Genomic DNA, 27328 nt, shown 5'->3' with positions numbered 1-27328 from the left:
GGAAAATAACTGTGAATCCTTCTGGAATGCCATGACTGCAACAAGGCCTGATAGCAGAGGTGGTTAACAGTTACACAACTTTACCCCAGTTGATATGGTTTACTCTGTTATTCTCTCCCAGGCTTTTGGTATTATTTTTCCCACCCTCTCACCTTCAAAGAAGATTTCTAAAGTAGGGTTATTTTTTAAATAAAAAATTTATTGAATAATGACAAAACATAATAAGCATAAATAATAAAGCAATGAACATAAAATCACCAAGAACCCCATCCCTATATAACACTATGTACATTCTTACTGTTATTTTAAACACGGTCTTATCCAGTGTGACTAGCAATTTATGCTTTGTTTTTGCTTGTCGTGAAATGATTTTCCTCTTAATGAATCTTTCATTACTTTATCTCTTAATGAATGACTCATTACTTTAGGCTCTCCATTGGGGAAAGAAAATCTTGTAACTATGCTAATTGTAATTGAAATTATATTTTAATTTAAAGCTATATTGTCATTAGCTTGCATTATTCTGTTGGAAATAACTGCAAAAACTTGAACTCCATTTTAGGGTGACTTAACCAGGGCTCTTTATTGCCATTTTTATGACGGGGGGTGGTTTAGCAACATTTAGTTTAAAAAAAAAAGATAATTTAGAAGTTTGATACCATGTTTTGGCTCTTCCCTATTTATTAAGGAATCATTCACCTAATGACATAAGCAAAATGTCTTTTCTCCTATCAGAATGCTTTTTATTTCTGCCATCCACCCAGCTCTGGGATGTTAGTAGTCACAGTGAATTAGAAGCAAAGACTGGGGCCCTTAAAAGAGGCCCACACTTCATTACCCCAAAAGACAATTCAACTCAGATTTGTAAGAATGTTCCTACTAAATCAGCATTATAGCACCTATTTCTCTACCATTAAGTGTCCAAAAATGAATAAACGGTCATTTCTAAGTACCCAGAAGATTTTATGACTTAAAGGATAAGATCCATTTTCAGTAGTCTGAACAAAATAAAGGCTATCATGGGCTCATGATAGCTAATTGTGTTTCATTTATTAATTGGACATCAGGAAAAACTAGTAATGGGTATTTCCATAGGAATTGAGTGGGATACCCCTACTATTGACTTCCTGGATTTCAGCTATCTAAATTAAACTTAGTAATGATTTAGGAAAATGCACAATGGAACCTTGGTGATGTGGTTCCTCTTAGACAACTGCTGACCATATGATAATTTGATCTTCATTGACTTTGATTTGGAATCTTAGTGTTCCTTGAAACTTATGAGTCCCTAATGAGAAAGGCTTCACTCTTGATTTCAATGTCTAAATATATTGACTCTTCAAGATATGATTGCTGCTAAAATCAACACAATAAGGCCTAGAATATTCATGGAAGTAGGCAGAAAAGGTAATGATAATAATCCTATGTATAATCAACATCCAAGCCCAAATTGGGGATGAGCAGGATACCTAGAAATCTCTTTAGCTGTTTTGAGCAAGTTTTTCTTCCTAAGTTGTAATATGAAATATTTTATTCAGCAAACTTTTGTTGTAGTAAATGTTTACACATCAGAGTAGAAAATCCCTCAATTTCAGTGTCTCTCATAAAGTTGATTATCATTGCATTCTTTTGCTTGACGTGTAAGCAATATGCTATTACATTCTCTAAGCCTATGGCAGGCTTTTAATTCACTTAACCATAATCCTAACCCAGGGGGTAGGATTCTGAGAATATAAATAGGCTCAAAGAGTAGTTCCAGTGGAACTTTACTAATTATTAAGGCATCTCTTAACCTCTTGAGGTTGGCCTGATGGAGAGAAATTATGTTCCTCCTTAATGCCACTATGAGAGAGAGAATGCTAGGCTGGAAGAGCCATAGGTTAGAACTAGTGGCACTATTTATGGTCACGTCTATCTGCAAGGACGCAGGCAGGGGCAGGCCTAATGGGCAATCTGACTACTTATGCTCTACATTTGGTCCTCTTAAAATAAATGAGAAGAATGTAAAAGTTTCAGGGTTTTCTATGTTTTAATTTCCCAGAATAAATTTGGTTATAGAGGAAGACTGTAGGTTAGTGATTATCTAGAAGGTAGAATGAATGTATTTTGTTCATTTGATTTCTATTTAGTTTTTATTTCATCTCAAACATGTGAAAAATTAGTGGCTTTTTTAACTTTCAAGGTTGACTACTGAGACTGAAGAGTTTTAGGACAGGTAAATGTCAACAGTCTCTTGTGTTGCTGACACACTTGAACCAGTGCCAATACAACATTTTGTCTTAATTCTGAACTATGCATGTGAATAAACCTGTTACTGATAAACAAAAGTACATTCTGATAATTGGATTTTTCTACACTAAATACACTGCTCTGCTAGGCTCTTTGCTTTGTTGTCCTTCTTGCCATTTTACAGCTCTAAGCATGGGCTGTTTTCTCCCAGTAAACTCAGAAGTTCTAGCAAGTTCTCAAAGGGCAAATTGCATTATTTCTGCTGGAAGCAAACAAAGCAAAAACTAAGTTCTAGAAAACACTGCTTCTGAAAATTCTCAAATATCATCAAGAAGAATAAGTGGTTAACTTAAAGGAAAAACAGAGCTATGGCAATATAACATTAAAGTACAATACTGCGGTAAGGGTTGAAAACACATCTAAGGTTTCACCCTTGGTGTACACCTTTTTAAAAGCAAAAAGGTCATGTGTATCAATCTGCAGTATACTAAAATTGTGTTCAAAGTTTATTTCAAGTCACAGAAAATATACAAACTAAGACAACAGAATGAACTGATTTTGTTCTGAGAGAAGGTGATGGGAATCCTCCACCTGGCACCAATTTGAGTCATTCAAGGGTTAGGATGCAGAAGTCATCTTTTTGCAACATTTCAACAAAGTTATGGAATTAATTTCCAGATTTGTTGCCAGGTATTTTTGAAAACCTGTAAGAAAAAGTTGGGAGAAAGCCATTAGAAATGGAGAAAAAGTTCTCTTCCCCAAACATCAGGAAAAAAAAATTTAAAGTAAGGAAGGGAGGGAGGCTATGCAAAAAGGCAAATCACCAGGGACAGATTCCTAAGGTGTCTACCTCCAGGATCCCCAAAGTAATCACCTGACAGCAGGGTTTCTCAACCTCGCAATATTGACATTCGGAGACAGGTTAGTCTTTGTTATGGGGTGGGGGGAGATCCTGTGGTTATAGGATGTTCAGAAGCATCTCTGGTCTCTACCCACTGAATGCCAGTAGTACACTATCCCCTAAAGTTCTGACAACCAAGAACGTCTCCAGACATTTCCAAATTTCCTATATGGAGCAAAACTGCCTCTGGATGAGAACCACTGATCACACACAAATAATATGTCTAAAAGATAGTGAAAACTGAGTAAGGTCTGTACTCAACAGAAATGTACCAATGTCAATTTCTTGGTTTTGTACTACAAACCAAAAAGGCACTGCACAACAGCTTCTCAAGATGTTATACTTGGGGGAAGTTTAAGGATGGGTACACGAGGCTCTTTGTACTATTCTTCCAACCTTCTGTGAATTTATATTAATTATTTCAAAATAGAAACAAACAAAAACCCTTGCCCTGTGGTTTGTGTGCACGGCTTGGGAATAGCTTATGAGCAAGAATACATAATGAAAGAACTTTCAGAAATATTTCTACCTCTATTATCCAAAAAGAGTAATTTCTCCATGTTGTGGGGCATGCCTTCTCTGACATAAATAAATTAGAAAAAGTAAAAGACAGGAATAGTTTTTAATCTATTACTCTAAATATAATAGCCTATTCTTTTACTAAAAAAATGCCTCAGGTATCTGGACTAAAAAGTTAAAGTCTAGCTAGCCATCCATCTAGGACAGCTTCTCATTACACTTTAGTCATTTAAAGTCTAAATACAGGGGTGCCTGGGTGGCTCAGTTGGTTAAAGCGTCCGACTTCGGCTCAGGTCATGATCTCATGGTTTGTGAGTTCGAGCCCCACGTCGGGCTCTGTGCTGACAGCTCAGGGCCTGGAGACTGCTTCAGATTCTGTGTCTCCCTCTCTCTCTCTGCCTTTCCCCTGCTCACACTCTATCTCTCAAAACTAAATATTAAAAAAAAATTTAAAGTCTAAATACGGATATGACGCATGTTTCTGGTTTGGATGTTTTAATGACATTACAAATATGGATTAAAACACAACATATTTAGTAAAGACTGCTAAATGGTGTAAATGAATTCGCTATTATAATTTTTTTAACATTTATTTGTTTTTGAGACAGAGACAGAGCATGAGCAGGGGAGGGGCAGAGAGAGAGAAGGAGACACAGAATCTGAAGCAGGCTGTAGGCTCTGAGCAAGCTGTCAGCACACAGCCTGACGCGGGGCTTGAACCCACAAACTGAATCATGACCTGAGCCCAAGTCAGATGCTCAACCGACTGACCCACCCAGGCGCCCCTCACTATTATATTATAATATGTGGATGGGAATTATAACACAGATGGGGTAGAAAGTAGAAATTCACGATGTGATATTCCAGCCAATATTGGGACAATGTGAATTTTAAACTGTTTTTAGAAAATAATTACTTACAAAATACAAGGTGTTGGGGAAAAAGGTTTTTAAAAGAAACTCAAATACATAGAATCAGGTTAGGTCACGTGATTATGATCCCTTTTATATGACTGATAAGCAAGAAAAATAAAGGGCAGAGGTGTACCGCAGCCTCTAAAATGTAAAGGGACCGATGGTGATGGTGCTCTATCAGTTTAACCTCAACACAGTCAATATTAAATAAATACTGGAAACTAAAATATTTATACATCTTATTGAAATGCTTTGCATTTTCTCCATTTTGATGGAGAATATGTGGAATAAAATAACACAACTGATTCTGGAAGGATACCCACCAAACTATATTTAGAGGTTGTTCGGGGAATGAGATTGAGGAAGCAGAGCTTCCTACCCTGACCTTTCTACATTTCTGTGTTTGATTAACTTTGTAAAAGTGATCACATGTTACTTCTGCCATTAGGAAAGAAAGGTTAAAAAAAAGCTTACAACCAACTCAACAACTGAACAAATACCCTGCTGCCTTCTGCTATCTTCATAGGAGCTGATCTAATCTAATGAAGGGTGAAGAGTGTAGCCAAGAGGACTGCAGGCCTCGGACAGTCTTGAGATCAGGAGAGTGTTGTTGGTTAAGGTTGAAAGCATCTAATACCCCAAATGCACAAGGAGCTTGTCCAACTTAGGCAGGTTAAGTTGGCTCACCTTTCAAGGTGCTCCAGTGGATTTCTGTATTTGTTCCTTTAAGATCAGGATACTCTGCCTCTGCTCAGGAGGCAGCATGGCGATCTGGTCTGCAGTCAGTTGAAGAACCTGCATGATCAAAGCAGCCTGTGAAGAGGAAAAAAAAAAAGGGAGTGAGTTTTCATGATGGCAGCCATAAAAACAACACCAGCTTCTGTCTAAAAAGGAAGGATATTTCACGCCTAGAATACTGTACACAAAAAACACCCAAACCAAGTTAAAAACCCAGCTGGTGAGAAAGGGCACAATGAAAAGCTCAAGTACAGTAATACCTAAGATTAGAAGACTCGAATCAGACACCTGCATGAACCCAAAGTTCTTGCAGACTAACACGTTATCTGTGAGCCTTGGGAAGTCTTTAGTTTTTGATCCCATTTTGAAAGTCCCTCTTTTTTACAAGTTTTAGTCTTTCCATCAGACATGAGCTCCCCACAATGGTCAAATATAGAAACAGAAAGACATACTCATGGGGGATTTGCTATTGTTTTTAGGTGGGGAAAAAAGAGACTTGGATTTTCAGGTCAAGCTGGCCTACAAAAAAAAAAAAAAACCAAAAACAGTTATGGCAGATGAGTCTGATATGTAAGATAAGCTGCCATTTGAGTCTGAAATGTAAGATAAGCCGCCATTTATATACATCCACTAAAGAATTTTAAGACCAGGCCCATGGGGCACCTGGGTGGCTCAGTCAGATGGGCATCTGACTTTGGCTCAGGTCATGATCCTGCAGTTTGTGGGTTTGAGCCCTGTGTGGGGCTCTGTGCTGACAGCTCAGCCTGAAGCATGCTTCGGATTCTGTGTCTTCTGCTCTCTTTGTCCCTCCCTGCTCATGCTCTCTCTCAGGAATAAAACAAAACATTAAAAAAGAAAAGATATTTAAGACCAGGCTGATACATTTTCAGATAGCAAGATCATAAAAAAGTTATAGGAGTAAACCATTGCTTCCAAAGGAACCCCAGAGACCCAGGGCATTCACATAGTAATTGAAAAGCAGAATCCTGGGGTGCCTGGGTGGCTTAGTCAGTTGAGCGTCCAACTTCGGCTCAGGTAATGATCTCACAGTTTGTGGGTTGGAGCCCTGTGTCAGGCTCTGTGCTGATAGCTCAGAGCCTGGAGCCTGCTTTGGATTCTGTGTTTCCCTCTTTCTCTGCCCCTCCTCTATTCATGCTCGCTTGCTCTCAAAACTAAATAAACATTAAAAAAAATTATGGGAATGCAAACTGGTGCAGCCACTCTGGTAAATAGTATGGAGGTTCCTCAAAAAATTAAAAATAGAACTGCCCTACAACCCAGCAATTGCACTACTAGGTATATATCCAAGGGATGGATACAGGTATGCTGTTTCAAAGGGCCACATGCACCCCTATGTTTATAGCAGCACTATCAACAATAGCCAAAGTATGGAAAAAGCCCAAATGTCCATCGATGGATGAATGGATAAAGAAGATGTGGTATATATACACAATGGAGTATTACTTGGCAATCAAAAAGAATGAAATCTTGCCATTTGCAACTACGTGGATGGAACTAGAGGGTAGTATGCTAAGCGAAATTAGAGAAAGACAAATATATGACTTCACTCATTTGATGACTTTAAGATGCAAAATAGATGAACATTAGGGAAGGGAAGCAAAAATAATATGAAAAACAGGGAGGGGGACAAAACATAAGAGACTCTTAAATATGGAGAATAAACAAGGATTAAGGAACCTACTCCTGAAACCATTGTTGCACTATATGCTAACTAACTTGGATGTACATTAAAAAAAAAAAAAAATTTAGGGGCGCCTGGGTGGCTCAGTTGGTTAAGTGTCCAACTTCGGCCCAGGTCATGATCTCGCAGTTCTTCAGTTCAAGCCCTGCATTGGTCTCTGTGCTGACAGCTCAGAGCCTGCAGCCTGCTTCGGATTCTGTGTCTCCCTCTCTCTCTGTCCCTCCCCCGCTTGTTCTCTCTTGCTCTCCCTCTCTCTCTCCCAAAAATAAATAAAAATTAAAAAAGAAAAAAGAAAAAAGAAAAGCAGAATCCAAGGGAAGTGTGCCACTGGAGGCAGTGTTGCTTACCTTCTCATGGTCCTGTGGGGTGACCTGGTTCTGGCCAGGACTAAAGCCCCCAGGCTGACCTCCACCCTGAATGTTTGCTCCTTGCATGCCTGCTCCCTGCATAACTGGGACCTATATGCATAAAGAGAGATGAGGAGAGATGTTTCAGAACTTCTCATATAGGTATTCAGGATCCAATAATAATGTGAAAAACATGAACTGATTATGGATATGAGTAAAAAAAACAAAAAAAGCAAATTAATGATTCTGAAGATCATTTCCTACTGTTAGCAATGGCAGAAGGCAGAGTTTAGCCAGAGATCGACTAGCAACTTAGACACATTTGCTTACAATAGCTCCAGCATCATCAACAAATATAACACTGAACAATCAGATACCATCAAATCAAGCAAAATCCAGCTGCATAAACACAGAGAAAACTGAGAGCATCCTAGAAACTAGTGCTCAGTGGAAACAGAAATGAAAGCCAGCAGATTCTAGAAATAATGTATGCTGGTCCACTGGGGAAGCTACATTCACAGGGATACCGCCTACCTCTAGTTCAATCAGACATAGGCAGTTTGTTCCAAAGGGCCCTATCCCACAAGCAAGGCAGAGACGATCATAATGGCAGAGGCAGAAAGGAGATGAGAAGGCCTCTGGGGAAAAGACTGTTATTAGCCCAACATTTGCTTTTTATAACTTTCTAGAGAGAATATGCAGCAGATACTTTCTGCTAAATTACAGACCAAGAAACATCACTGACCCAAGTTAAAAGAACAAAATGCAGTTATATCACTTATTTAAGGTCTTCGGTGACTTCAATCTTTGGGAAGACTACCATACCCCAAGGAAAAGGCCTCAGAGCACCTATTATCACTGTTTAAGTTCCCTCTGCTATTATGTTCACACTCAGGCATTCACCCAGAGCTGAGGTACTCTTATTAAACACAAATTGTTAACTTGTTACCTGCTTCCCCAGAAAATTAGAAGCATCAAAACTCAAAAAGAAATGTGATAAACCGTTAGGAGCAGATACCAGGACAGCAATGTGAAGAGCCAGGTGACAAACTGACAGTGGAGGAGACCAGAAACCAAACAGGAGGTAACTGTGTTTTGTGTTACAGCATATACAGTAATGGGTACATGTAATGATGACCTTGAGTAATCAAAAAATGGTGAAAATTGTTTTTCCTATCTTGTTTAAGGGAAGGAAGCATAATACGCTTCATTATCACTTTCTGTTCTTCTTGAAAAACATTTTTTCAAATGCTTATTTATTTTTCGAGAGAGATTGATAGAGTGTGAGCAGGGGAGGGGCAGAGAGAGAGAGGCACAGAATCTGAAGCAGGCTTGAGGCTCGAGGTTCTGAGCCATCAGCACAGAGCCCGACATGGGGCTCGAACCCACGAACCGTGAGATCATGACCTGAGCCGAAGTCAGACGCTCAACCAACTGAGCCACCCAAGCACCCCTATCACTTTCTGTTATCAATACTGAATCCAGAGACCGGTCCGAACTTTAATGTTGTGCTACAGATCTGAAATATCTGTGAGGATAACATTTTTTACATTTTAGTCGATACTAATTTGAACTATTATAACATGACCTAACCATTCAATAATGGCCATTTCAAGTTTCCAGGAGTGCCTATTCGAGGCAGACAAGTCACAATATAGGTGACTACACAAACAGGTTTGCCTAAGATAGTCCTAGTTTATGCTTTTGCCCTAGGCACAAGGACAGTGAAAGAAAGGAAAAATATATACATTTTTTTTAATAATGCATATTTTCTAACAGTCTTCTTTGTTAGAAAGATATAACAGAAGTTGAACAAAAGCAATTATCTGTAGGAGATGGGGGTCACAAGGGAGATGGATACAGTGGACAAAGCAAGGTTCTCACTGTATATCTTTTATATATGAATGAACATACTACTTTAAACAATTTAAAAAAAAGGTTTGAAGATAAAATTTATTTTCACCTCAGATCTAATAGGCTTTATACAATCTACTAATTAAAATTATATAAACCTAACACTACAGAGTAATGAGTTCAAGTGCTAGCAGAGATGAAAGAGCAAGACTTTCTCCAGAAACAGTCTTCCAACCATTATTTTCAATGAAAATATTGACAGAATTATACAAGCACATCATGCAATTATTTGTTGTCAGTTTTCCCAGCTAGGATGCAAGCTCCAGGGGGGCAGGAACTTTGTTTTGTTCACACTGCTATATCCCCAGTACCTAAAGCTGTCTCTGCTACACAGGAGGTGCTCAATAAATATTTGTTGAATGACTGAATAAATGCATAAAAACCATTTTTGTTATGAGGCTACTGACCATAGAGGGCAGAATAAACAACAAGGCCCACACACACACATTTTTTAAAAAGCATAACTTGAAAGAAAAAAAATAGAGAACGGTTTTATTTCACACATACCAGAAAACGACATACTCGTATTTCCTATTAAAGAGGGGGAGGCAGACATACATACATGTATGTCTACACACATACATAACATGCAGATAACAGGACAGAGTGGTACAGTGGAAAAAAATAGTGGGTTCTATTCCTTACTCTGTTACTTTTTAGTTGTGTGAATTTGGACAAGTAACCTGAATTCTTGGATCTCAATTTCCAAATCTATAAAACAAGAGAAATGGATGGCTGACATGTTCAATTCCATCTGACTCTCTCCCCCTACCTCTTTCTCTCTCTCTCTCTCTCTCTCTCTCTCTCTCTCTCTCTCTCTCTCACACACACACACACACACACACACACAGCAAGACACATAAACATATGGAAGAGGGAAGAGAGCCAGAAGTACATAGAGGAAGGAGGAAGACAAATGGAGAAAGGAAGACGGAGGGGCTAGAGGGAGATGAAGGTGCTAGCACCTAAAAACTCAGGGAAGCCACATGTATATCACCATCTCCCCACAACCAATTGTGTTGAAAAGGGAGGAGATGACAACACATAGACAATCATAGATCACCACATACACAGAGCTGGAAATAGCCAAACAAGAAGAGATAAGAATTCAGTTCCACAGGTTTTAAGGTAAGCATTAGTAAATTGCCTTTGATACTCCACTGTTCACTTAGGCTGTTTGATGAAAGTAAATTAAAATAGGTTTCTGCAAAACTAAGATTACCTGAATTGATTACCTATAGCTGTTCATATGCTCTAATGCAGTTCTTATGGTTGTACATTAGAATCATTTGGAGGAGGTTTTTCAAATTATCCATGCCTAGATTCTAGTGAGACACACTCTGTCTCCTAAATTTGCAGGGACTCTGGTCTGAATGGAAGAGCTCCTTAAATTGTGGGACAAGGTTGCCACAATCCTGGTGCCTAGCAAATAACCACCTTAAGGGACACAGAAACTAAAAGAAGGGAGATTCTAATCTTCCCATTTTAACAAACTGAGAAATAGCCTAAATCAGAAAGCAGTAACAGGCTTAATTATCAATTCCTGAATAGATTAAGATTTCACATAGAAGTAAGAAGTGAGTGTTGCACATACCTGTCTGGATCCCTGGGGGCCAACTGCCCCCATGTTAATTGGACTGGGACCTTGGATTCCACTAGGTATAGGACCTCTAGGACCAGGGACTGGGCCCCTTGTATCCATACTTCTGGCTTCTATCCCTCTGACTTCCATTGCACGGGCCTCCATCGCACGGGCCTCCATCGCACGGGCCTCCATCGCTCGGGCTTCCATAGCACGGGCCTCCAATCCTCTGGCATCTAATCCTCTAGCCTCCATGGCTCGTGCCTCCATTCCTCGTGCATCTATGCCTCGGGGATCTCTTCCGCCTATAAAGAAAGTTGTAAGAAAACCACTGTGTAGCTACTTATCCTTACTGCAAAAAAACCCAACAATCAAAGAAGAAATCTATTCCTCTAGTCACATCTCCCCCACAACTATAGCTGACCCTTGAACAGTGTGAGGACTGAAGCACTCCCCTAAAACTTAACTACTAATAGCCTACTGTTGACTGGAAGCCTTACCAAAAACATAAACTGTTGATTGACACATATTTTGTATATTATGTGTATTATGTTCTGCATTCTTGCAATAAAGTAAGCTAGAGAAAAGAAAATGTTATTAATTAAATCTTAAGGAAACTAGCACTGTACTATATTTACCAAAAAAAAAAAAAAAATCACGTATAAGCGGACCTGTGCAGTTCAAATGTGTTTTTCAAGTGCACATGATACTACATTCTCCTTCCCAATTTCGCAGATTTGCAGATAAACCTTAAAAATGTTTTTCAACCCCATTGCCCTACCTTCTTTATACCAGCTTAGGGCCTAAGATAGCTGGGTTTATTATCAGCCCGCAACTACCAGTCAGCCTTATGATGTGGTCTCCCCCTTACCTCTGCCATCCAACGGTGGACCCCTCTGATCTAGCATGGGTCCTCTTGGCTCCGCCATTAGAGGTCTGGGCTCAGCTAATGGCCCTCCCCTCATTTCATGTGGGGGTGGGCCACGGCTGTCATGACCAGGGACATGGTGCATGGGTGGACCCTGATGAGGTGGTCCCAGATAACCTCTAGAGATGGAGGAAAATGTTATATTTTAAAACAGAACAAAACAACAACCAAAACTATTAACCAGAAGATCAGTAAGTAAAAAAGTCAAAGAACAGATGCAAACATCAGTCTACGAATTCTAAGAGAATTAACACCAAACAGGTCAAAAAAAGTGCTAATGAGATGTAAATCCACGCATTCTAGAATTTCACATTTGGTCAGGGTGCTCATAATTGAGGAGGTAAGATATCCACTGTACAGAATGAGTATGTAGTACAGTGCTTAAAAACATGGGTTACTGTATGGGTTCAAATCCAGGCTTTATCACACATTAGTTGTGTGATCTTGGGCACATTTACTTAACCTCTCTATAGCTTCGCTTCTTCCTCTGTAAAATATGACTGGTATATTAGTATCAATCTCACAGGGTGGTTGTGTAGATTTAATGAGATGATCTAAGTAAAGTACTCACAGCAGAGTCAGAGGCATAATCCCCATTAGCATCAATCATTGTTCTTATTATCATTACTGCTATTATTAATATCATTACTACCATTATGCAAAAGAAGTTTTTCCTGTTCAGGTACATATGCCAGAATTTCTCATTTGTAAAGATGGAGTAGCCATGGTTCATTCAAAATGACATACTCAACTATATGGTTCTGTCCAAGGAGAAGTGCTTAGTCTTGGACAGTGGCTATGAATACTTATCTATCTTCTGAGGTAGACAAATAGGTACCACTGGTACAGAAAGACTGTTCTCAAACCAAGGGAAAATTCTGATTCCTCCAGTCTTTTCCTTCTTTTTAAAATTTTTTTAATGTTTATTTATTTTTGAGAGAGAGAGAGAGCTCAAGTGTGGGAGGGGCCTAGAGAGAGGGAGACACAGAATCCAAAGCAGGCTCCAGGCTCTGAGCTGTCAGCACAGAGCCAGACGAGGGGCTCGAACTTATGAGCCATGAAATCATTACCTGAACCGAAGTCGGACACTTAACCGACTGAGCCACCCAGATGCCCCATCCAATCTTTTCCTTCTGTTAGTGCTTACCTAGGCTCTACCTCTCCAGTTACAGAAAGTAAAGTGCCTCCACGTGGATCATTTGGAGCATCTCCTAATAGACCTCGAGGAGTTGGGACGTTGGCAGGCAAGGGACCACGCTGCATAGCTGCTCTGGGGTCCTGCATTGGCACTGACAGGAAAACAAACAGGGAGTTACTGTTGTGAAGGACACATAAGGAAAACAAGAAATGACTCTATATAACCACTGACAACATAATTCAGACACCTGAGAGTGGGTGAAACCTCACCACAGCAGACTCCTCTTGCAGCTCAAGAACAGAAGCAGGGTGTAGGCAGAATCTGTGCCATGTCAGAGGTATGGATGGAATTATATAAAGAGCAAAGTGGGGAGCAACCTGCCAAGGACTAGCACTGCAACCTGAAGAAATTTATGCTCCTGGTTCTCCTTATAATCAATCTTAGTTCAAGGACCAGAGTCACAAAAGAGAGGTAGGGTCTTGGCATTATGTGAACACTGCCATGGCTCTGCAAGAACCTGCTGTCTCCTTACAGACTGCTATTCCATCCAAGCCTCCTGACACCAGTAGGGAGGGAGTACAGCCTCGGACAGATGCCCATATCATCCATGTTCTCTGCCCTGTGTGAAGAGGTCAATCTTAGGCTTGTGGCCCCAACAGGAAAAAATTTAAAAACAAAAACCCAAAACACTACCCTTTTGGGTTCCGAACGTGAGGATGACTACCAAGCAGCCCTTGTCCTCTCAACGTCCCACCCTGAACACCACAAACAAAAGGAAACCCGCAGATACAATGGGTACCTTGAACTCGCTCAATTGATGCAGGCCCGGCGGGTCCCACGGGCGAGTGCTGTAGGGTTCCTAGGTGAGCAGTAAGTTCAAAAGGAGAAAGAGCAGACACTTGAAACAGCTTGCGCATGTGCGCACACACAGAAAAACATACACATACAGACGCTGGAGATTTATACACGTAAGTTACAAAGCCAAGGAGCCTGCCCCAGGCTACAAAATGTTCCTGAACTATATTAGCTTCTTTGGGATCTGAAATTGTTCCGCTGTGATGAGATTACCTCCTAAGTTGAAACCTGTCAGCCAATGATTTTACTCAGCCACTTTCGATTTTCGCCTCTGCTACTACAAGTCCACCTAAATCTCCTTATATCACTACAAAAAAAAGGAAACAAAATAAAAAAAAGGATGGTTCTGAACCCCTACTTAGGCAAAGAACATAAACATACGTTCATAAGCAAAACATGAAAGAGACTATACTGAACCTAGAAGGCAAGATTTATTCTGAAGAGGCCCATAACACAAGTTGGACAGTACTATTTTTGCCATATTTTTAAGCACAAAAATTTCCATGGGAAATGCAGTGAGTGAGCTTTAGACAAAGAAAGATAATATCGCCCCTCAAGAAATACTCTGCCACTGCAAGTCTCTAGTAATAATGAAACATGACAACAGCAAACAAAGATTAATGAGATGACAAGGGTGCTAATACTACACAAAGGTGGCGGAAGGCAAGAAGTATCTTTTTAAACATGTCACTGTCTCCTTTTACCATTACAAATGCGTATAAGAAGCATGGATTCCAGGAAAAGAAAAACTGGGTACAAACGGAAAGATTCTTGCTTCCTCTGCTAAGTACTGAAGACAAACTATAAAAGTAAACTCATCTCACTTTATCTCTTCAAGAAGACACACCTATCTACCTTCAAAATCCAAGTCATTTCCCTTTGCTAACTTTTGACCAGAAAGGTGAAGACAATTATAGTAGGAAAGAAGATGTCTTGTAGAAATATGCATTAAACACCTAAAGCGTGACTGATTGATTGATGGCTTGGGAAGAAGAATATGACTGCAACCCCAATTTCTCCCTAATGCAAAAATATTCTGGGATACACATACGATCTGCTGATAGTGGCCGAGAGGGAGGGGCACAAAGCACGAAAGCACAGGCTGCTTTAGATGAGACATTTGGTCAAGAGCTTGGTCCCACTGTCAATTATCTGACAAGATTATTAGTTCTGTCACTTCAACAACCAACCCTAGTGGACAAACTATAGACAAGAAGTAAAGTACTTAGGCCTCTATGTTAATATTTTGCTTTTAAAAAATTAGTTTCTCTTATAGGCCATATGCTAGGAAGTAACTTAAACTTCTCTGTGCCGTCCAAAGCAGTTCTTTCTCATCAAATGACAAAATGAGTAAGAACAAAAAGCACTGAAGGCACTCTTCAGATAGAGTATAGATTTTTTTCAGAGACTTCAGAGTCTTGCTCTGCCACTTACTGGCTGGAAGAGATGAGTGGCCCGAGTCCTGTCCACATTACTCAGACAGCAGTATTTACTTACTTACTACCATGCCCCTTAAATAGGTAACTTTAAAACTCTGAGCCTCCACCTCTTTACCTGAAAACTGAGGTGCTGCCACCTAACTCACACAGTTGTCTGTGAAAATTAAGGTGCCTTGCCCACAGTATGCACTCAGTTTTATTATTCATTCCTTCTGTTTTCTGTCTCCTCCTAATGTTTTCAACCAAACTACTATATTTTCTTTTTCTTCAAACTCCAGTAACAGAGGGAAATAACGTGGAGATTTTGGAGTGGCTCTGCTGTGGTGTCTAGTGTTACTGCCACAGTACAACATGCTGTTCTTATCAAGTAAGCTTTAGACCTCTGACCTCCTCCCAGTTTTCTCTGCAGTTTAAATTTAGGCTTTTTCATGCCCAGTCACGTGTTACATGCTTATTATTAAAATTCCTTACTCAGTCAACAGATAGCCACAGAGTGACAGAGAATATGTCAGTAGAATCATTAGACTATTAGGAAAAGGTGATATAACTTAAATAGAAACAAAGGATCCACTTGATTTATCATCAATTCTTATACAGCTGGGCTCTGGGTCACTAGATGGAAAATCTAGACTGGTGCTGTATATTCTGCAATGATGGAAATATTCTGTATCTGCACTATCCAGTATAGTATCCACTAGCAACATGTGGCCATTGAGTACTTGGAATGTGGCTAGTGTGAATGAGGAACTGAATTTTAAGTTTTACCTAATTTCAATTCAATTTTAATCAACTTAACATTCAAATATCCACATATCATTAGTGGCTGCCATAGTAAGATAGTGCAGATGTAGAATATTTCCAAGTCCAATCCACATTAATCAGATATTAATATTTATTTACCTTGTCCCCGCTCAATGGATACTGGTCCACTTCCTGGCATTCCAACCTGGGCTTGCATTCCTCCTAGAAGATAAAGGGAAGCAAAGAAAAACACAAATTATGACAGTGGAGAAAAAATTAGGACAGTGGTTGAGTTAACAAATGTTCTCTTTTGGCCTCAGAAGCAGAAAACTACTCAGGAACATCATAACTATCCTGAAACAATGCAGGTATACAGAAGATAGAGTTTGTTAGTAAACTCTAGGCTTCAGTGACAGAAGAGCGAGTTAAATGACAATACTTAATCTCACCGGTTACCAAAACCGTGGCAGAAGTTCTGTTACATAGGAGAAAAACGGCACTTATCCACATAACTCCTCTCATAGGAGGCAATACTGTTCCCAGGGTATTTTGTAAATGTGTGGGTTTTAGTTGTGAAAAGATTTAGAGGGCATGGCTGGCATTTAATGAAAAGCCAACAGGGATACTAGATGCCCTGCAATGTCTGAGACAGTCCTCCAGAATCCAGAATCATCTTGTCTTGCAAAACTCTCAAATGCCTTGGTGAACATTAACACAAATGAAAACCTGCTTATGGTCATCTGAATTTAGAACCTAAGTCTGTTGTATTTGTAAACAAAAAGTTCTTTTCCCTACTTATGTATGTACACAGATGTACTGAATTTTCCAGAAACACAATTACTGAGTTAATTATGGGTACTGCATTTTTTGTTTTGTTAAGAATTTTACCTAGAGTTTTCACCACTTGAGAAAAATCACATCACTAACATCAATAGTCTCTTTGGTATTTGTTGCCAAAACATAATACCTGTATTTGTCTACATTTGTAGCTTTTACTTCATGGTATAGGTGCAAGCATCTGACTGCTACCTTTTGGTTTCTTGTGTAGTCATGCCTGAACACTTGTGTATTAAAAATATTTTTTATTATAGGTTAATTTCTTTTTGTTTCTCCTTTATATTGTAGTTAGGACATTATTTTCTTGGAAATCATGTTAAGTAGGTTATAAGTGTGCATTTCATTTCAGGATAGTAAAAAGTCACTGCAAAGTATCTGTTATGAAAAGAGGCCACAGGGTCTAACAGGATTGAGAACCACTTAGTTCTACCCTAACCAGTTGGGATACGAGGATTGCTACACAAAGAATAATTATGCATCACAAGTCCTTATCTTGCCCTTTCCATATAGCAGTAATTCTTTTTTCCTTAAAGCAACAATATATTCTGTGAGCAGGGAGAAAAGACAAGCTTTACTGTTTGCAGTTCATTAATACTTAACTAAAATATCAAAAATACATAATATTCTCTTACTCCATTTAACATGCCAGGCACCAAAGAGCCATTAATTAAGAACCTGAACCTGGGATAGCCCTATCTCTACTGGAACAAAGTAACTGTGATTTTGAACAAGTGATTTAATACAATTAGCATATGCCCAGGCCTCCTCACCTGCAAAGTGAATGAGCTGGTCTAAACCAGTGGTTCTCAGAATGTGGTCCCCAGACCAGAAGTGTCAGTATCACCAAGGAATTATTAGAACTGCAAATTCCAGGGCCCTAACTCAGACTTGCTGAATTAGAAAGTCTCAGGGTGGGAAGCAGCATCTGAGTTTTAATAAGCTAATTAGGTAATTCTAATGTACATTAAGGTTTGAGAACAGGTCTAAATGATTTCAAAGGTCTCTTCTAATCACAACATTCTAGGATTTATTCAGACCACTCAGTAAAACAATACAAAGATTTAGGATCTAAGAAAAGCAGTGGCAGAAGGACTTCTGGGCATAACTTCTCATATTATACACTATCACATGATGACACTTTTATTTGTATGGGCTAGGTTCCCAGAAGTGGAATTGGTGGGTCAAAGTGTACATGAATTTTAAATGTGAGACTAGTTTCTTAAAAGGCTGAAAAACTTCACATTTCTGCTACCAATTAATTTATGATACCACTTTCCCCACCAACAGTGTCGTCTATCTTTGAAATCTTGTTATTTAATTTCCAATCCTATGACTATAAATGGATTTGTTTTTGTTACCATTTGGATTTGCTCTTCTTTGAAGTGCCTACTCATTTTCTTTGCCTACTTTTCTACTAGGTTGTTCCCTCTTCTCACCAATTGTCAAAGAGCTTTGTAGAGGTTATTTTAAAAGTCCTAGTGATGTTTTAAAAACTTCAGGAGTATAAGTGCTACAAACTCACAAAACATACCATCGAAAATATTATTTTCCTAATTTTTTAAAACCAGCACTTAGAGTTCTTTTACTCTTTAATAACACAGGCATTTAAAGATACTCATTTTAAGTACTGCCTTCACTATTTCCCACACTTTTTTGTATAAAGTACACTATTTTTGTTGTCTTTTGGATAATTTATAAATTTCCTTTTTATGTTCTCTTTAATTCAAGGATACCTAATGTATGTTCCTTAATTTCCCAAGTAAAGGTTATTTTTCAGTCACCTTTTAATTATTTCTAATTTTATTGGCTTATTTTTAAAAAAAAATTAATGTTTATTAATTTTTGAGCAAGTGAGCAAGAGAAAGAGACAGAGTGCCAGTGGGGAAGGAGGAGAGAGAGAGGGAGACACAGAATCTGAAGCAGGCTCCAGGCTCTGAGCTGTCAGCACTGAGCCCGACGTGGGGCCCGAACTTGTGAACTGTGAGATCATGACCCGAGCTGAAGTCGGACACTTAATCAACTAAGCCACCCAGGCGCCCCTAATTTTATTGGCTTATAATAAGAGAATGTGGCCTGTAAAATCTCTACTTTTTAAACTTTTAATTTTATGGCCAACTACATAGTCACTTTTTTTTTTTTTAAACTGTTCCATGGTCATTTGGGGGGAAAAGTATATTCTTTAGTCAAATCTCAATAATAAATTGTGCTTATTGGTTCTGCTACTTTATTCCTCAATGTCTTCACTTATTTTTGGTCCATTAGTACAAAGGTACTCAAAGTGTGGTCCACAGACAATACTGATCCACACACTATGTTAACAATTCATGACAATGTCAAATGCAGAAATGGAGGACACAGAAACTTTTACAGCAAATTGACACTGTTGTGACATCTAAGTGCACTTGTCTCCCTGAACAGGGTATAGTCCACTTTGGGTGTTTTTCAACTTACATTATGAGCTGCATATATCATGGGTTGCATACTTGTCATGTGTAGTAGGACCACATCACAATTTGTAATATTTTTAAGTTAGGTACACATAACTCAAAAATGTATAAAATACAGAATTCATTTTTTTCACTGAAAGATATTTTAACTGCATAGATAAATGGAAATCATGAGTTTGCTGAAATTTCTTTTAAAATCCTTTCCTCTATTCCCTGTCAACTTAGCTCTGTAGACCAGGTTCTCTACAATACAGAACAATTTAGATTCAATTATCCTCTAGTAGTAATGCTGTAGTCAATCTAACCTAGATTAGACAAATTAACAAGAAGCAATTTCGTTGCATAAAAAACTTTAATATTGATACACGTCATGTGTTCATACAGGAGTTTCATATAGGGAATCACTATTTCACTCATAACTTTTTTAGTTATGAGTGTTGAATGAGAAAAAACTACAAGCATAATAGCAACACTCTTAATTTCTATATACACACTTTCAATGAAAAGATACAGCTTCAAAATGTTTTTTCTTTTTGTAGTTTTGTCTAATTACATTTAATAAAGTGCAATTTTATACTTGTTAAATATAATAATAACAAGTACAATTATTTTGTGTCTTTTTATATGCCATTTAACCCAAATCTCTGGCTTTCAGTGGGAAAATTGAGTCCCTTCACATTTAGTAGAATTAACCTCTATACAAGATTTTATTCCTTCCTCCTTACTCTATGTTTATTATTACTTACTTTACAATGTTGTTTCCTGTACCTTCTATTTGTTGGCTTGGTCTAGTTCACATTCATTCCATTTGGAAGTTTGGAAGTTTTACTGGATTTTCCCATTTTGTAGTCCTTTTCCTTGTTCTCTTAATCAGACATAGAAGACCTATATATAAGATATCAACTATTTCCTCCACCTAGGATATATTTCTTAGCTGCATATTAATTTTATATCAAGATCTCTTTACCACGTAATAATGTGGCTACAACATACCAATTGCTACAACAAAACTTTAGCAAAATACCAAAATGGTGAAGACTCTAAATGAAACATACCTCCAGGAGCTAAGGAACCAGGGCCAGGTCCTGTTACAGTTGCTGGTATTTGCCCTGGTGCTGGAACTCCAGCCTGCATAGAAGCTTGCATCAGAGGAGGTGCACCGTTGACATGCATTCCACCCTGATCAAAAGAAAAAAGAGTATGTACATGCCTCTGGACACACACATGATGAGCCTGGTTATATAGAACACAATTAAGATGGACCACATTCTAAAAGCAGAGACCGGGGTGTCTGGGTGGCTCAGTCAGTTAAACTTCTGACTCTTGATTTCAACTTAGGTCATGATCTCATGATGGGTGAGCTCAAGCTCCACCTCAGGCTCCACACTGACAGTGCAGAGCCTGCTTGGGGTAGTCTCTCTCTCTCCCCCTCCCCCACTCACATGCATACACTCTCTCTCCAAATAAATAAATAAACTTTATTAAAAAAATAAAAGTAGAGACTGACAAGTCTGATATGTGTTGTGAGGCCACATGTAGCACCCATGGTTGACTTCAAGTTGTTTATCTCCCCCAATGTGATAGGTAAAAAATGATAGATTATTGTAATTTCTGTTCACATTTGTCTTATTTTGAGGTTGAACATTTTTGTTACGAAAAAGTCCAGATATATAAATTATATACAAAATAAAATAAACGTACGGTTTAGAAAATAAATAATACATATGTTTGAAATCTGCTGTATGGTCTTTCCCAACTGCATATTGTATCTTTTTTTTTTTTAAGCTTATTTATTTATCTTGAGAGAGTGTGAGCAGGGGAGGGGGGGGAGAGAGAGAGAGAGAGAGGGAAAGAGAGAATCTCAAGCACAGTGAGCATGTAGAGAGATAATCCCAATCCACACTGAGCAGGGAGCCCACTGCAGGACTCAATCCCATGACCTCATATGAGATCATTACCTGAGCCAAAATCAAGAGTCGGAGGCTTAACTGACTGAGCCACCCAGGTGCCTCCCTATATCCCCTTAAGACAACCATTTAAGAATTTTTACAGATGTTTTGAAATCATATATAAATCATTACAAACTAAACATACATACTAAACACATTTCAGCATATTTTTGGGATATATGCAAACACATATATCCCATATTTTGAGAAGGCTTCTACATCCACTTATTTTCACTTTTAGAATGTTTGGGTTATCTGTGTTGATAGCATTGTATCCTAGTTCATCTTACCTGCTTATATGGAATTATGTTTTTGAAAGTCATTCATGGGGACACAGTGGATAAATATACATTTTTCCCATTCTCCCCCTGATGTACATTTAGGATGTTTCAACTTTTCACTATTATATTGTGACAATAAACATTCTTGAACATGATTAAGTAATCAGCCTATTGTCCATCATGGGTGTGGCAAATACTTTCCCCAATTTGTCATTTGCCTTTGGTGTTTATTTCTTTTCAAAATTTTTTAATGTTTATTTATTCTTGAGAGAGAGAGAGAGAGAGAGAGAGAGAGAGAGAGAGAGAGCGTGAGCAGGGGAGGGGCAGAGAGAGGGAGACCCAGAATTCGAAGCAGGCTCCAGGCTCTGAGCTGTCAGCACAGAGCCTGACACGGGGCTCAAATTCACGAACCATGAGATCATGACTTGAGCAGAATTCAGATGCTTAGTCTACTGAGCCACCCAGGCGTCCCTATTTCTTTTTCTTTATACAGAAAATTTTCAGCTTTCCAATGTATTTATTTCTTATGGCTTCAAAGTTTTGTGTCATGGTTGGAAAGCAAGCTTTACACTTTCATTGGTAAGGAGATAATAAGAGTGCCAACCTGATACAATTGCTAGAAGTACTAAATGAGACCTATGTAGAATAACAAACCGTCAACCACAGTACCATGCATGCACGTAAACAAAAGATTAGCTTATATAAAAGGGCACACAGAAAGGACCTTTTTGTTTTACAAACTTGGCACTGAATCTATATTCATTCAGAGGCCATATACCTTGCAAACTGAAAATTGCTATCATGTCTGGAAATTGAAATTATCATCTTCGACTCCTGACTATTCTTCTTTCAATATATCTTCCTAAAATGAAAATGGCATTCTAAAACAGGTAAAAGTAATATTAAGAGGTAAAGCCCTACCAAAGACTGGGCCTGAGGGGCCTGAGGATTCTGCTGGCTCATTGACACAGAGGATCCTGAGCCAGGGCCGGCACTGTGGACTGGCTGAGGGTTGCCTGCAATCAGTGTTGGGATATTTGTCTGACGATGCAGAATTTTCTAAAAAACAAAAAGACAAATCTATGAGCTGTTTAACAAAGCAATCAAGTAGTTCCTACCCCACTCAAAGTTTATTGTGGCATTTCCATAAAAAACAAGCAGCACTCACCAGGGCAATCTCTGGATCCACAATTCTCATCACTACCTGTGCTTGTAGCAAAGCATAAGCCAGTTGAGGGTTCTGAAGCAACATGTTCCGTGCTTCCTGAGGACTATTCTGGACACAGAGCTGAGAAGATAAACAGATTCATCATCAGGTTCAATACTTATTGCTTAGAAATTAATAGTGATTTAGAGCCATTCTCATGTGAGAAATGTAATATTCAAGAAGCTTTTTAAGCTATCATTGGTTTTTGCATAGCACATAAAATTTTGGTCATGACAGGCAAGAGAAGAAAGAGGCATTTCAAATACCATAATACCACCATTTAGGAAAAAAGTCACATTTGAATATCTGCATCTGATATCTATGGGCCACAAAAAGCCAGACTGTATAGTTGTGTTCGTGTACAAAAATGGAAAGCTCCTTGCACAAAATGTAAAATATGCTATGGACATATGGCATATCAAAGGTGCAAGAAATGGTGATTAACAGGCACACCTTATATTTGAGCTCAGGGAGTCATTTCCATTAACCTTATCAATTAACTCCTTGAAAATTTGCTGTGATTTGATTTGTTCTTAACCTAATGCCTCCTCCCACCTTCATTTGTTTCATCAGCTCAAACATCTGCTCTGGTGGAAGACTGGCAACTGCTTTGCTAATGGACTCAGGGGCATCCTCAGGACTGATGGTCTCTCCATAAGGTGACTCAATGACAGGGGCACCAGTGCCAAGGCCTGATCAGGAAGAAAGTACAAAAAGTTAAGGAGGCAAAATTAAGAGCTAAATCATTTCAAGTATCTACTTTCCAGGGCTACTTCCCTTCCAGGACCCGTTGATAACTGTAAATTCTCTGGAACTGAGAAATAAGTGATTTGCAAGTCTCTTATTTCTGTAGAGGAAAGTGACAGAGTGTATTTTCTGCTCTCAGAGGAAAGCTGGGACTAAGATCACGTAGGTGGACAATGTTAACCTAAATTAGGGATGGGGCATATCAATTTCTTTTGACAACTCATTTCAGAAGCAAAACAATAGATAAAGATGCTAATTTTCAGAAGCAAAATAATAAAGATACCAATTTCAAAATGTAATTCCTCATCTGTTACTTCATGAAAAAAGCCGAGAGAATGCCTTAGTAATCCCACTAATTACAGATCTGACAAACAGTTACAGCAGTGGCAAACTAATGACCCAGTTATTAGTGCAACTAATGGCTTAGTGAGCCCGAATTCATCTTTAACTAGAAATCAACTCCTTGGCAACTAGAGGGAGTTCTAAAGTCAACTGTACTTTGTTTCTCAAAGAAATACACTCACTTAATACAGGCGCCTCAGGCGCCTTAAGTGGGTCAAGTAAAAAAGCTACATGGCTAACCGTTTCACTAGATGCTAAAACATGTCATAAATGGAAAATCTTCAATATGTCTTTACTAACTCATGTTGCATACAAATAAGGTTTATACTCACTCTTCAGCTCTTCTTTGTTCTTTTCACTGGCAGCATTGTCCACGCGAAGTGCTCTTCCACTGAATTCACGCCCATTCAGGTTTCGCATGGCACTAAGTGCCGTCTCCTGGTCTTGGTATTCACAGAAGCCATAACCCTTTGGCTTTCCTGTCTCCCTATCATATACCAACCTGGAAGAGCAGAACCAAGTATCAGACACAAATGTTACACACATATAGGTTTCCTGCTAACATTGCCATGTTCTAATTTGGTCCACTGTAAGACAAGTAACTTTATCACTCTGACCGCCCCACTGAAATATTTTTTTTAATGCTTATTTTTGAGAGAGTGTGTGGGGCAGGGGCAGAGAGAGAGGGAGACAGAGGATCCAAAGCTGACTCTGTGCTGACAGCAGACAGCCTGATGTGGGGCTTGAACTGAAACCGTGAAATCATTACCTGAGCCGAAGTCACACTTAACTGACTGAGCCACCCAGATGCCCCTCACTGAAATATTTTTTAAATGAAAAAAAAGTATCTTTTAGTAAAAATAAATGTGGATTGTATGGTATATGAATCATACCTGAATAAAACTGTTACAAAAAAACAGAAGAATGTGAAAAGTCACCAGTAAAAACCTTGCCATTATTGCTAATGGCCAAATTTGTGATTTTAAAGAAGACCCCAAGTAGTCAAAGGGGATCTCACCTGAAACTAACAACGGGTCCAACCTCAGAAAAGATGTCCTTTAACTGCTCTTCAGTAGCCTCATATGGAATGTTCCCCACTACGAAGAAAATAGACAACATATGAAAACTTTTGAGTTTGTAACCCATTTCTCTGGTGAGAAAGTAAACCAGTATCTACTTATATCATTGAAAATATAACTACCTCAAAATTGTGTTCCTACAACCCCAGTTCCATGGTACTTCAGATAAGATTTCAATTTTGTCTGCTGACTTTAATTACAAAACAAATAAACCACTAAGAGTAAATATAAAAGGTATAGGCACTCCTTAGTAGCAGTTCGTAGACTTATCTGACAAGTGTTATGATTTTCCTTAACTTTGGTGAAAAACTCTGGCATTGGTATTTACCTGAAAATCTGCGAATCTTCTCAATAAGAACTAAAAATACCAATGTATTTGGTATTTTAAAAATTCATTCACAATTCACCCTAAGAAGCCAGGTGGCCGCTACAGGTATCTAACTAGATAATGTTACAGTAAAAAGCAGAGGAAAGTCCTTATGGAGGGCGGCAAGTGGACACAAGGATCTATACACTCAGCATATAATCTGTATTCTGAGAAAGGGGGTGAGAAGTAGTAGGGACAGTTGCCATGCGCCCTCAATTGCAGGCAATGATTGAAGCTCGTGAAAGGACAAACGCATCGAAGCTGAACGCTAGTTTAACTTTCTCAGCCACATCTTAGAAAGGCTGTGAGACCTCAGGGGAAAGGGGCATCACTTTGCCCGCGAGTCCACCAGGTTGGCCGCCCCACAGGATAGGCAGGTAGAGCTGCAAGCCCAACCCATAACCAGCTCCTGTGGCAATTCATGAGGTGCACGGGGAATTCCTCGTAGCCCCTGTCTCTTTCTGCGCCTCCCTGATACTTGGCTCCACGAATTCCTCTCACCGAACACCGAACGCAGAGAACGATCCACCGCAGGGTCTCTCACAGTCAAACCCGCCATCGCTCTCTTCCGGCCGCTTCCGGTGCGCCAGAGCACACTTCCGTACGGCGCGTGAGATCTGCGCTAAACACGCGTCTGTAAGGCGCGTAAGCCGGAAGCAACTGGCCTGGGCGTACGCATGGCCCCTCCCCTGGCGTCATTCCGTCAGCAGCAGCGATCAGTCCACGAAAGCATTAACCACTCCGGGCTGGGCTGCTTCCTGAGGATAACTCCGTTCCGACCTACGTTTGTGCCGGCCCAGACTAACTTGAAGGAAGGCTTTTAGTTTGTAGAAATCTTTATTATTCATTTATTCTTACACCGACACGAGGAATCATCGATCACAATAAAGATGGCGACAGCCGCTTTACCATGGTAACAGGGCAGTCATTTGCTAACAACCTTGGCACTTTCACTTTAGTTCCGCCTTGTTAGGGAAAGGAAGTGCTTGGTTCCACTCCAGCAGCGTGCCTGTTATTTTGTAAATTTAGCTGGAGTGTTTGGTGGAATATGAGGAGAGTCGCGGCAGTCTAGGGAATGAGAGAATGAGGAGCGCTCAACTTCAAGGCGGCAACATAGCTGAGGAGATGGACAGGTAAAAGGAGAACAGATTCCTGTCTGCTCTTGTGTAGTCCCCGGACACCCTGTGCTTGGTGGTGGTGAGGGAGCGAGGTGGCCGAGGGCTTGGACAAGTGGGGTATAAGAAAAGATCGTTGACTTGGTACTCAACAAGCGGCTAAAGCATGATTTGAACTCGGGTCGCTTTGGCTCAGAGACTGAATGCTTAACTGCTGTAGCTATTTCCTCCCATTATAACTGAGGGAATATGAATGGCTGCAAATTTATTACCATTTTTGGAAAGGAACTTCGAGCATTTGACCTGGTGATGGTGGGCCAATGACTCACAACAATGAACCACCCAAGAATATGTTGAGGCACCTGTAGCCAGGGGCTTGTTGTGCTGCCATCAATCATTTGTGGAGAAGGGATTGTTGGTTCTTTCACTTCATCAACCAGTCCTACTCAACTGGTTATAAAAGAGGTGTGTGCAAGGGATGTTTCATAAGCTTTTGCTTTTGTATATTTGGGTTCTATTTATAGGCTGTGTGCTGGTGTCCCCTGCCTCAGTGTTGTCCCTTTGAGTCTTTTTCCATCACTGCAACACTCCCAAAGCGACATACATCTTTAGCCAATAGGTTATAGCAAAATGAAGACAGAAGGTAAAGTGTCTGATGCTGTCATAGCTGTTATGACTGAACCTGAGTTAACACAAAAATATAGGTGCAGTATGAAGAGGTAGGGGGGAAAACTAGGAAAGATGCATTTGTACACAAATGGGACTATATATAGAATAAGTATTATTTATGGGCTTTGCGCACAAGAGAAAGGGTTAATGGTGGAGAATCAAAGAATTTGGGAAACCACAGCCAAGATTTGTGGGCATTGGCAGAAAGTTTTGTCAAAAAATCTTGAGTTCTTATTTAGTCTTGTGGATGATACTAAGAATCTTGGATAAGTATAAGTGAAGCAAGCAATGACATTCAAGACTGTGAGGGCACACAATAGACACATGAAAAGATGCTCGAC

At 39.4% G+C, this 27328-nt stretch overlaps 1 protein-coding gene across 3 annotated transcripts; it reads right to left on the bottom strand.

Annotated features, from left to right (window-relative positions):
- Positions 1 to 2722: 2722 nt before the first annotated feature.
- Positions 2723 to 25861, bottom strand: CSTF2 (cleavage stimulation factor subunit 2). Of its 3 annotated transcripts, XM_045471556.1 has the most exons (16): positions 25705 to 25833; positions 24776 to 24854; positions 24090 to 24259; positions 23224 to 23360; positions 22630 to 22749; positions 22383 to 22520; positions 20287 to 20410; positions 16107 to 16169; positions 13712 to 13771; positions 13445 to 13531; positions 12922 to 13063; positions 11718 to 11893; positions 10859 to 11151; positions 7351 to 7461; positions 5251 to 5376; positions 2723 to 2933 (listed from the first exon to the last, which is right to left on the bottom strand). In XM_045471556.1, exons 1-15 carry the CDS (start codon positions 25760 to 25762, stop codon positions 5254 to 5256), a joined length of 1881 nt encoding a protein of 626 aa, XP_045327512.1. In that variant the 5' UTR covers positions 25763 to 25833; the 3' UTR covers positions 2723 to 2933; positions 5251 to 5253. The 3 variants fall into 3 exon arrangements, with proteins under 3 accessions (XP_045327512.1, XP_045327513.1, XP_045327514.1); XM_045471557.1 differs by lacking the exon at positions 13445 to 13531; XM_045471558.1 differs by lacking the exons at positions 13445 to 13531; positions 13712 to 13771 and having other exon boundaries at positions 25705 to 25861.
- Between the last annotated feature and the right edge of the window lie 1467 nt (positions 25862 to 27328).

Source organism: Leopardus geoffroyi, chromosome X (genome assembly GCF_018350155.1).
Source record: "Leopardus geoffroyi isolate Oge1 chromosome X, O.geoffroyi_Oge1_pat1.0, whole genome shotgun sequence".
Classification (NCBI taxonomy): Eukaryota; Metazoa; Chordata; class Mammalia; order Carnivora; family Felidae; genus Leopardus; species Leopardus geoffroyi.
This window is presented reverse-complemented; position numbering and strand designations above follow the sequence as displayed.

Excerpts from the sequence above, each read along its gene's own strand:
- CSTF2 (XM_045471556.1), bottom strand. The coding sequence starts at position 25,762 with ATGGCGGGTTTGACTGTGAGAGACCCTGCGGTGGATCGTTCTCTGCGT. Across the intron at positions 11,894-12,921 it reads ACTGGAGAGGTAGAGCCTAG|AGGTTATCTGGGACCACCTC; the intron begins GTAAGCACTAAC and ends CTCCATCTCTAG. Across the intron at positions 7,462-10,858 it reads GCCCCCAGGGATCCAGACAG|GTCCCAGTTATGCAGGGAGC; the intron begins GTATGTGCAACA and ends TTATGCATATAG.